Source organism: Arachis hypogaea, chromosome 16, assembly GCF_003086295.3.
Source record: "Arachis hypogaea cultivar Tifrunner chromosome 16, arahy.Tifrunner.gnm2.J5K5, whole genome shotgun sequence".
In the NCBI taxonomy this organism is placed as follows: Eukaryota; Viridiplantae; Streptophyta; class Magnoliopsida; order Fabales; family Fabaceae; genus Arachis; species Arachis hypogaea.
Genome location: NC_092051.1, coordinates 21,047,828 through 21,060,558, shown reverse-complemented (window position 1 = coordinate 21,060,558; position 12,731 = coordinate 21,047,828). Strand labels below are relative to the sequence as shown.

General features: G+C 27.6%; 1 protein-coding gene across 1 annotated transcript; it reads right to left on the bottom strand.

Annotated features, from left to right (window-relative positions):
* Positions 1-10,038: 10,038 nt before the first annotated feature.
* Positions 10,039-11,687, bottom strand: LOC112754123 (GDSL esterase/lipase At5g33370-like). The gene is made up of 4 exons (XM_025801712.2): positions 11,380-11,687; positions 11,173-11,300; positions 10,602-11,097; positions 10,039-10,529 (listed from the first exon to the last, which is right to left on the bottom strand). Exons 1-4 carry the CDS (start codon positions 11,618-11,620, stop codon positions 10,297-10,299), a joined length of 1,098 nt encoding a protein of 365 aa, XP_025657497.1. The 5' UTR covers positions 11,621-11,687; the 3' UTR covers positions 10,039-10,296.
* Positions 11,688-12,731: the final 1,044 nt, after the last annotated feature.

Genomic DNA, 12,731 nt, shown 5'->3' with positions numbered 1-12,731 from the left:
ATTTTAAAATAGGAATGAATATTGTCTATTCTCTACTCCGCGATGGCAAAAAAACCCCAAATATGCAGGAATCAGCAAAGAAAACTCGTGATGGAAAATACAATAGAGACCTGTAAAATTTGTACGGAAACAGAGATCCATTCCCACAAATAAACGAAAATAGAGTGGGGATTGAAGTATATATCTGATCTGTTTTATGGAAATTTGCTAAATTTTTACTAGTTTAAAATTATATATATATATATATATTATATTGACGTAAAATTTTAAATTCTTATATGTTTAATTTTTTTATTTAAAAACAAATTAATGATATATATAATATCTAAATTTGTACTAATTAATGATTTAAATTTATATTATTATAAAAAAAAGTACTATTGTCGAGTTATGATCTTCGATCAAAATTGTTATATAATTATCTTTAATTTAATACTTTTTAATTAAATTGTATAAAATTTTATCAAAATTTTATTTTTTTCATTTTTAAAATTTAATATTCACAAATATCCGACTCATAAATAAATGGGGATCCATAACAGTAATATAATAAAAATAGAAAGTAATTTTTTAAATGGAGAAATCCATTGTGATCCTTAAATGGAAATCTTTGTCCCAAAATTATATATTATTAAACTAAAATAAGAAAAAAAAAGAATCGATACGCAACAACAATATTCAAATAGCCATCATATTTTCTTTATGATAAAGATATAATACTTGAATATAGGAAAGCTTATATATTATTTCAAATAGAAATTATTTAGCAATGTTATTTATTTTCAAAATTGTATTGTAATTTTATTTAACATTTGAGAATTTGATATTTATTATTTTTATTATATGATATAACTAAAAAATGGCAAATTTATTTTATTTTAATTATACTATAATTAACTTAATTATTATTAAACTAAATAATTCCTATGAAAATTCTATTGGGTTATATTTTTCTTCAAAAAAATTAAAAATGATAAAAATAATATTTTTCTATTATAGATAAAAATTCGCATGTGGTTGTTTTCCTATGAATTTTGTTAAACACAGCATACATATAGTGAGATTAGTTCATCATATCAAGAAACTTAAGATTAGTTAGTTTCTAAATTGATTTTTGTTATGATAGTTATACTTCTCTTATTAGAAAGCATAGTGATAGCTAGGAGTTGTAGAGATGATGTGGGTGATAGAATTTGTGATATTACTTCTGGTGGAGTTATCAGAATTTTCATTATGAGAAGCCATAGATCTTTCAACTTGAAGCTCTGATACTATCAAGATTTTTTAGTACACATTGCCTTGAACAAGAAGACGCAGCAAGAATAAAGAAGATGATTATTAAACCATTCTTCTCATGACAACACCAAAAAAACATCATAACAAAACAAAATCAGCCTAACAATAAAGTGAGCCCAACAAATAGAATAAATTATTGTCATTTTTTATTAGAAACAAAATTTGTTATATTTATTTTTTTTTAAGTTTATTATGCTTATGGTTGTCTAATAAAATTATCTAAAAAATTTAATTGTTTTAGCTATTTTAAAATTTATAATCTATTTAGTATAAATAGATAGTATTATTTTCTATATAACTACAATAAAAAAATTTTATCTTTTCTTTTCTTAACCTTTCATAGTTTTATTAATGATTGCATAACAGAAAAATCAATAGTGCAAGATATCAGAACAATAACTTGGATTGTAAGAAAATGAATAGTAATTGATCACACACTATACTTTTCACTGTTAGAAATACGCTTAGAACTATTGATAGTCAAATTTAGCAGTTAACATTACCATTAAATTTATTATTAATGGTAAGAATGAGAAGTTCTAATAATAGAAACATAACGGTCATAACAATAATCAATTTAGAAATTAATTAGTCTTGAGTTTTTTACCGAGCTAATATCCTACACTATATACATGATGTACTTAACAAAATTAATAGTTAAAAATTCTTAAATGTTTTGATATTTTTTATTATATTTTTAATGACAAAATAACAAAATATTTTAAGATATAAAGTTGAATTGGAATAATACTAAGAAATTAACATTATAGCAATTAATTTCAGCAATATTATATATTATAACAGATTGCTAAACAAACTTATTATCATGAAGCTCACTAAACCTAAGATTCTTTTAAGTTTGAATTTTGATTTTTTTTTTAATTAAACTTCAGATCTTCTTGTTTTTAAGAGCTTTAAAATTTCATTCTTGTATGTTGAATATTAGCTATCAATGTTAGCCGGATAATATTGGTTTCTAAGAATTTTTGTTATATTCTTTTTAACATTAAATGTAAAAACTTTTTTTTTTGGGGTACGTATTACAAAGATCTCAAGAGTCCAAGACCCATCATGATGAGGTGGAGAAAATAATTCAAAGCCATCAAAATAACACCTCAATGTAACACCTATCATTATTAAGTAACTATCTGAATTCTTTAAATAAAGGCGTAACCATTTATAACAAAAGTAGTTACCAGAAAATAATGTTTTTTTAAAACAAAAAAAAAAATGAGTACACAAGATTTCAACCTTAAATGTAAGTAAAGCAACATTTATTGAGTATTGAGCTAATAATAACGTCTATTAAGAAGACTTATTAGTCATCCTTTTGACCTCATTCATATAATATACTCTTTTAAAAAATAATATGCAAAATTTGATTGCTGCTTAACACTTTCTCTAACTAGTGTGCGTGTTTTTTTTTTTTCTAAATAATAAAAAAAAAACACAAAATAAAATATTTATCTTAAATTAGATATAATGATTTATTGGAGAACTTTATAATTTACAAGATTTATATCAAATAATATAATTGAGATTACTTTTTAATTCTATATCTAACCATTTAATTCACAATTTTATTTGCTTCTTTACACATTCAATCAAATTACACGTATTAGGATCTTGATAACAGTTTCTAAATCTTGTTAACTGAATCAACAATTTCATATTTATATTCATCAGGAGAGTCATGCGAAAGATAAAGAATGTTCATATAATCCATTTTACACACTATGTCTCTCAATTCGCAATCCCAAGTTAAAACAAGATCCCTCCAAAGTACAAAAAATTCACGTCAGGTGATGGGTTAGGGAGAAGAGCTACCAGAACAACTCATAATCTAATCCCATTAGAATTTCTATTAAGACCACCAAATTCAGCCAAACTCAAATCAGTAAACAAACTAGTATTATAATTAACTTTAAACTTATTATCTACAGGAGATTTTCAGGACAAACGGTTCCTAGAAATACTAAAAAAAGTACACATATTCATATATAACCTTAGATCAATTACCGTACGTATGATGAGAGCAACCACCTTGTGATCTGTCCAATGATTTTTAGCATTAAAAATATCATTGCACCTATGCCTCTACAATCACCACACTCCGGCTCCTAAAAGAGTCTCTTTACCAGACATGACATTCCGAAAACCAGACTTCTATAGAGAAGCCTTCAACCGAATCAATAACACAAGGATCTAGCATCTGCCAAATAATTTTGAAATATACACAATCTCTAAGGTAATGTTTTACTATCTTCGGAGTCGCATTGTATCTCTGGCACATAACCGAATTAGGTAGATGCTGCCTGAAGCAGAAGACCTATGTCGGGAGAGCATTATGAACCTAAACCACACAATCAATTTTATCTATTTTAAAAGATTCAAGTGCTAAAACCAGTTCTAATTGCTATTTTCATTTTATTTTAATTTATTCTTTAACAGCTAATGATAACCCTCCCTTACACTATACATTTTTCGGTTCCATGTCAGTCAAAGTTGAATAGTGTAAGTAATGAATGAAATGCTTGACTTTAAGAGGAATTGTCGATACAAGTCTCTCTACCTTCCAAGATTCATCATATCACAAATCTGTCACTACAAAATCAGACTCTGATATATGAACATAGGAAACAAGATCATAAAATCTTTCAAAAAGAATCTACTTATCATACCACATAGATTACTGCACATTCCCAACATTTTATCTGAACTCATCCTTAAGAGCATCAAATGTTTTGAGATTGTTCTTTCAAATGGCTGAAGCATTTTTTTTTGCTGTTGTTACAAAAAAAAGTTAAATTCTAAAAATATTTATGTATCATAACTGAACCCATAACTTATCTCTATTATTAAAGCAATTCTAAACCAATTTACTAAGAAATGCCATATTAATTGAATGAATATTCCTATCATTCAAATTACTTGACATTTTAAAAATTAAGTGAAATATAAAATAAATATAGTGGTTGACATTTATATAAAAGAGAATTTATTTTTTTATCAATCTATTATATTTAAATAATAAAAATATTATGTATATATTAAAAATTAGTTAAAAAATTAATTATTATATATTTATGTATAAATATATTATTTAATTTATTTTAATATGTATTTTATATTTTAATATATATTTTGTACGAATAATTAATTTAGTAGTTAATTTTTTTTATGTACAATTAATATTATTGAAAAATTATGTTTTTATGAAATAATGTATTTTACTCAATTATATATTTCAAATACTATTACATTTATATTTACGCAGATTCAATCTATTATTTTTCGGTTATTATTTATTTATTAGTTCCAAACACAAATTTACACAAAGGGGTAAAACAAAAAGAAAGTTACATTTACAGAGATTGGTTGAATCCATGGTGGCACCCAGCACAGATATATCTAATCATTCTCTCACCTCACAAAAAAAAAAAGTGAGGATATATGGTATATTATTGCTTACTGGAAATTAAAGGGATTTCGAACCAACTACTAGCAATTACCGAGTCGCATGTAGAAGTTACTGTATAACTTCAACTACATATCCGTAAATAATAAAGGTTAAAGCCCAAAGCTGAAATTTTTATTATTGGACCACACCAAATAATTATGTCATTGTAGACCACAAAAATTTTATACTACTAACAATAAAAAGTCATAAATGAATCGGAAAATAAATAAATAAAAAAACATTGTTTTAATTTTTACATCTCATACATTCTGCCATTTTTTATATGTGGAAAGAGAGCAAATAATGTTGAGCTTATTAATAGCTAGCACGAGATTATTAACGACCAGACTTAATATAAAAGTAATAATTATTTGAGTTGATTAAGCATTATTATGTCTTGGATTCAGGGTTTTAAAAACGATATGTATGTTCTATATTGTTGAACCTAAAAAAAAGTTAGTTCAAAATTATTATTTTATACACCTTTTTCTACTTTTGGAAGTTAATTGGAACTCGATTGAAATTAAAGAAGAAGAAAAATTAAACTGTTTTTTTTATTAGTGGAATTAAATTCATCAACCATAATTTTAATAGTAGAATTATATTACACGTAGAGACTGAATATTTTTTTTAAATTTTTAGAAGTGATATTTGCTTCATTCAAATGTTCATGATATGACAGATTTAAGTATTATGTAGTAGTTATTAGTTTATATTTTAAATATTAGAATGTTTAATTTAATTTTATGTATTTTAGTTTTATTTATTTAATTACTAACTTGGATTTTCTGTTAGAGAATTTAGAATTTTCTTTATTTAACCTAATAAGATATTATAAATACTTCATAAATTATTGTAGTTGACATTAAGTAATTATAGGTGTAAAAAGTAAAAAAGAACTCTTTTTGAGTTTTATAATAAAACCATGGTGTTGATAAGTGAAGTTGAATAAGTCATTCTCTTGTTGTATAGAGGAATATAGGTAGAAAGTTGAGTAAGTTATTTAGATTTAATTTCAAACTATAATGTCAACAAGTTAGGTTGGGATGTTTCTTTTTTGTTGCATCAGCAAAAAAAAAAAAAAAAGATTAAATAAAAAGTTAAACAATTCTATTTGTATTTAATTTCAACCTTTTATATATTTTATTTTCTATCTTTAATTTTAATTCATCTTTTTTTTATTTTAATTTTTGTCTTTTTGTTTATTATTATATTTTTTTTTCTTTATCAGGAAGGAAGACTAATAGAAGTTATAAGCAAGTTATACTTAGTAATGATATGATTAATAAGGACCACTTTTCATTGTAATTGCTAATATAATATACGATCAAAGTAAAAAAAAAAAAGTATGAGCTGTATAGACTTTATAATACCAACCACTCTACACCTAATATCTTCTTCACATAATTTGGCTGGAGAAACGGTTCAACTAACATTCCTTCAACCAGAGACATTGTGTTAATTTGATCTATAATTGATACTTTCTTCAACTAACTTTTCAGCCTATTCAATCACGTACAAAAATAAATTCGTAAATTTAAACGTACATGAACTGCAACGTAACTCACTGGTTACCCCACTAACTCCTGTAAGATTCTGAAATTCCCAGGCAAATGAACAATGCCGTCTGTTTCAAGGTTTGATTGAACTATACAATTAAGCATTTAGAATTTATTACTAAGAATACGACTATTTAATTCTATTTAACTTCATTAAAATGTTATAATAATGAAGAAATCTTTCAGCAAAGATATACAATTGCTGCGGGAATTTGAATAAAAAATGATTAATTCACGATTGGGTTATATTTTTTGGTTATGGGTTAATTATAGGACAAAGCTACGGATTGAAAGTGAAAATGAAAATTGAAAAGTATGTTAATTACTCCATAACGCATTTGGAGGCCGAGTTAATGTGAAATAAAAGAGTGATGAGTCGTGTGTTGGACCTATGTATTAATAATGTGAGCAATGTTCTAAGGTTGCCACCTCCTAAAGTTGGTGCATTCCTTAAATGAATTTGTGCTAAGATTGCGCTTTCATGCCCTCGCTTTTTGTATGAATGAGTGAGCCAACATGTTCCTACATTATTGTCACATATACACTCTGCGCACATGCACTGCCCCTAATTGCTCCAAATATATTAGCCTCATAATAAACTTCATTTGAACATTGACTATTCGTTCATGCCATGCATTAATCCACTATCGTTTTAGACATATATACTATCAATAATTATATATCATCATCATCATCGGTTAGACTATACACTAACTTCACGTCTTTTTTATCAAATATCGTTTTTGTTCCTACAAAAGTGTAAATTACTAGGTAATGACAATGAAGGTTTTTCTATATATATATATATGTTTATTTATTTATGTATTTATTTTGAACCATAGTTATTCGAATCTTATATATTAATACTAGAGAAAAAGACACTTTTCTTTTCTATAGTATCTTTAAATGACATCTCTTTTTCTATAATATTAAATAACATATTTTTTAGTCCATTTGACCAAAATATCATTCAATAATAATTATAATTATAATTATATATAAATTAGTAATAATTATTTGATTGATAATAATAATAATAATAATAATAATAATAATAATAATAATAATAATAATAATAATAATAATAATAATAATAATAATATAAAATATTTTAAATAATTATAAAAATATTTAATTTGTTTTTTATGTATTTCTGAAAAAATATTAAATATAAATAAATTTTATTAAATTAATAATAAATATATATTTATATTTATATCATTTATGGTGTTTATTGATTTGGAAAAAGTGTACAATAGGATGCCAAGGGAAGTTTAATTTTATTGAAGGTTTTGGAAAAGAAGAGAGTAAGGATCGCATATATTCGTGCAATTAAAGACAAGTATGATGGAGCTACAACTAGTGTGAAAATTTAAGGTGGTGTGACAGAAGAATTTTCTATTGGTATGGAATTACACCAGGGATCATCCTTAAGTCCATACCTTTTCACATTAGTTTTGGAAGTACTCACTGAGCATATCCAAGAGCTTGTGCTATGGTGCATGCTTTTTGTCGATGATATGGTCTTTATAGGAGAGTTAAGGGAAGACCTAAATAAGAAGTTGGATTTATGAAGAGAAGCTCTAGAAGTGTATGGTCTGCGCATAAGTCGTAGCAAAACGGAATATATGGAATGTAAGTTCAACCGCCGAAGGGAAAACACTAATACAGAGGTGAATATTGGAGAAAATATCATACGAAAAGTTAAAAGTTTTAAATATCTTGGGTGCATCATATAGGATAGTGGAGAGATTGAACAAGGTGTAATTATAGGATCCATACAGATTGGTCAAAATAATGGTGGAGTGTATCTAGTTTTATATGTGACAAAGAAGTGCCTTTAGAACTTAAAGGTAAATTCTATCGTACTGCTATTAGACCGGCTATGCTTTATGGTACAGAGTGTTCAGCGGCAAAAGAAGAGCACAAACATAAGCTAAGTGTGACAGAGACGAAGATCTTGAAATGAATGAGTGGTCATACACGATTGAATAGAATAAGGAACTAAGATATAAGAGAGAGAGAGAATTGGAGTAGCACCTATTGCGAAAAAGATGGTAGAATCGCGTCTCAAGTGATTTGGACATCTGAGAATAAGACCGACAGAACACCAGTCAGGAAGGTGGATGAGATGGAAGATTGATAAAGAGTGAAATTAAAGGCAAAAGAAAACCTAAGAAGACTATCAATGAGGTGGTCAAATGATATCTATATGTAAATAATCTCTTTGTAGACATGATATATGATAGAGTTCAATGACGTCGTTTGATTCATATAGTCGACCCCACTTAATGGAATAAAGCTGCTTTGTTGTTGTTGTATTTATATTTATATCATTTATAATAAATTAATTAATTATTATTTATATATATCATCATTATAATAATTATAATGATTATTAAAAGATATTTTGGTAAAGAGGATTAAAAAATAGGTTATTTTAATCTTATAAAAAATGAGAGTATACATTTATCAAATAAAAAAAATATCATTTAAATATGTGTTATTTTTTTTTTAAGAATTTTGCTAACTTATATTCTAAGCACATATATTAAGAGTATAATAAATAAAAATTTTTAAGTTTTTAATATATTCAAAGAATTGAAATTGTAAAAGAAAAAAAAAAGAAAATTATTTTTTAATAACTTTAGTTAAACATTTCTTTTAATGGTATTTTTAAAATGTGCTTTTAGAACATAACTAGGTTAGTAAAAACTTTTTTCTTTTAATAGTAAGAACATGACTAATACTATGTAACTCAACAGTTGTATTTTGATCATTACTTGAGATGTCTAGTTAAGAGGGTCAAAATACTTAACAGAATTATATTGTAATTTAACAGAATTTTGTGTTGACACAAAAAAGCTTATAACTTAATTTATTTTTGAGAAGCAAAATTCTTTACTACTAAATTTATTCGGAATGATATATGCCTATCTCTCACCAGGACTTCGTCCAAAAATTATAAATAAATAATTTAACACACGTTTATAATATGTCATTAATTTTAATCTTTATATTTTTTAGACTATTATTTATTTGAACATTCGAGTCTCTTATAAATATTTTCACCACCAATTTGATTGAATCATTATCAATTAAGAGTTTATCATTCTTCTCCAACAAGCTAATAACCACCTTACCAACAAGATATAACTCAAATAGAATAATTTTTTTATACTTATACAGATATAGCAGATTCAAGTCTCCCTCTTAACTTAAAAAAAAAAAAACAAAAACAAAAAGCTAATAATAACCACCTTGAAATATAATAAGTTAACTCCTTTGTAACAATGGCATTTGCCATTGTATAAAACTATCATTTTAAAATTGGTTATAAATATGTTGGGGAGTTAATACTTCTTGTGGTAAAGAAATGAAAAATTAATTAATATAGATTAAAATATAATAAAAAATATTGATTATCTAATATTTTTTAAAATTAAAATATCAGCATTTAACATTTGATATTATGACTTTGTGAGTTAGTATGACGACGATTCCCTCTTAAGTAATAAGTATCTCGTTGTGTCATTTTCATTTTTGTAAATTAATGGGATCTCACATTCCTAGCTATTAACATCAGCGCATATATTCTATTTATGGCTCATAATGAAGAAAAAAACACGATTATATAGTTTTCAAATACATCGCATTCATAAAATCACAAATAATGCACAATAATCAATCTGAACAAAAAGAGGTTGTCGCACCCCAATGCAATGAAAGGGAATTCGACGACTTGCGTTTTATTATACTGGCAAAACACCAACATTACAATTTTTTTTTTTTTTTTGTTGAACAAACCAGTACATTATAACTTAGGCACGTAAAATACAAATCACACTAGCTTGGGAACATTATGATGAGAAGAAGAAAGGGTCACTAATTAAACTTTATCTTAAAAAACAAACCAAAAAAAGGGTGGGGGCACACACAGATTATATATGTAATTTATTGATTAGCATTATTTATTTAAATTTAATTCCTTGAATCAAGGGCCATGATGGTGGAGAGGTTCATAGGGTGCATGTACTCGTTGGTGCCTCTGAGGATCTGTTGGACTATGATTCTGCTAGCCCTCTCTGATGGGTGGAATGGGTCCCAAAATGCGTATAGGTCTCTGTTTGGGCATAGGTTTGAGGCTGGTGTGCACAGCCCAATACCATTATATGGCCCTTGTCCACAGCATGCTATCTTTGAGGTTACAAATCCTGTGAGGCCCAAATTACAAAATCAATCGCAAATAAAATAAAAGGTAAAAAAAGTGGTAGTTGTGTGCATACCATAAGCTCTAGGGTTGGAAATGAAATCCATGTGCATTCTATATGCATTAGCAGCAATGAAGACATGAGAACCAATGTCTTGGTTGAGAGCATTGATCATTTCAACGAGTTGGGGATTGTATAATGCAGCAGCTCTCTGGAGTTCAACGTCGCAATCACCCGTTCTGCTTCTCATTGCCAATTCTGCTGGAACACACCCCATTGGTCCTGTTCCCGTCACAAGCACCCTTCTTGCTCCCAGATTATACAGATTCCTCAGAACTTTCCGATACTCTGAAATCAGGTACCGCACGTAATCCGGGAGAGAGAATTGGCGTGATCTTGCTGAATACGGGACTAGGTAGTAGTTGTTCACGAAGTCGTTGCCACCCAGAGTGATTAGGAACAGTGCTCTGTTCACGTGGTTTCTTGCTCCACTTGCTCCAATGTGTGCACTCAACCGTGCTTGGTATTCTCTGAACAGCTTCAGTTGCTTCTCTATGTGGATAATGTGCAACTGCCAAATCATTCAATGTCATTCAACAACCCACTCTTGCATCAAAATTAAACTCATCATTACACTAATACTCACAAACTGAATTCCGGTGTCATTCAGAATTCCAATGCCGGCGGATGCAAAATTAGCACCAATTAGGAGCTTCTCTCCAACAAGTAACGGGCTCAAATATGGCAGAGTTGGCTCTAACCCAAGCTCAAGACCTACATTAATCACAGTTAATTAATTTAGTTACAACAAACCATGCATGTGTGCATGCAAATTAAAACTGCTGGACCATACTGATTAAATCAGGGATGTTGAGGCCGTTAGAGAAGCGTCCGGTGGGTCGGTGTGTCGGATAATCGATCCCATAGGGTGGCGCATCCGCTCTAGCGGTGGTTGCCAAGAAATCGTTGTTGCCACTATCCACTAATGAGTCACCAAAAACAAAGAATGCTCTTGGTTGAGCATTAACAAAACAAGAACAAGAACCAAGAAGAAACACAACCATTAAGCTTATCATTATACAATAACTAGCCATAGCTTAGGGTTGGTTATTCTAGTTTAATTTTGTATATGATTCTGTGTTTGCTGATAAGTAGTGTCGTGGTTTGCATGGAGATTGGAAAAGGGTATATATAATATAATATAAGGTACTAGGTAGTGTTGTATTGTGATGTGACTGTGTGAGAGATTGATAACTCTATCTATCTCTTTGTGTAAAACTACATTCATAAATGTGTTGTTCTACCACCTCTCAAGAATTAAAGCAAACCGCCGAATCAAGAATAAGGATGAAGAAGAGGAGGGAAAGTACTTCAAATAATTGCATTGGTGACTCTCTTACTATGCGGGGGACTTTAAGTTTCTGATTCTTAAATTCACCAAAACCATCAAAAATAAAATTACATTGTGGAATTCTATGTATGCTTTTTATCAGTTACCACAATTTCATGTAATATTATTGCTTGATCATGGCATCAATAATAGGCCATATAATTTGGCGTAATATATATTTGCATAGACAAACAAAAGACTAGTATGTGGTGAAAACTCATGTACAGTTAACTTTTCGTGAAGTTAATAGTTGAGAACTGTTAGATAAAGATTTAGTCAAATCAGTCAAATCATTTAACGGTTTTCAACTATCAACTTTACGTGAAATTAACTGTACCTGAGTTTTCATCCTAGTATGTTACGAATTGGAGTTTCTATTTGTATTTGTATCTAATTTGTTAAGCAAAAAAAGTTATATATTCATAAATAATCAATAATCAAATCGTTACTATGTATTTATATCTTATTTTTAATGTGTATTTTATATTTAAACATATATTTTATACGAATATTTAATTTAATGAATGATTTTTTTATGTATATTTAACATCATTGTTTATCAAAAGTAACCGAATAAATTAAAGTAGCAATTGAATATATAATATAAAGTGGTAAGAAACTAAGAATTAGTACTTTAGTTTTTATTTTTACTGTTATTATTATTGAGAGCTTGGAATGGAAAGTCGAAAAGAGGAGATAGAGGATTTAAATCCATTAATGCGAGAATGAAAGAGTAGCTACATAAGAAAAGTAGTTAATAACATAGTAGTTGATATCAAAGTGCGTTGATACATTTAAAACTATAGCAGTTTCAG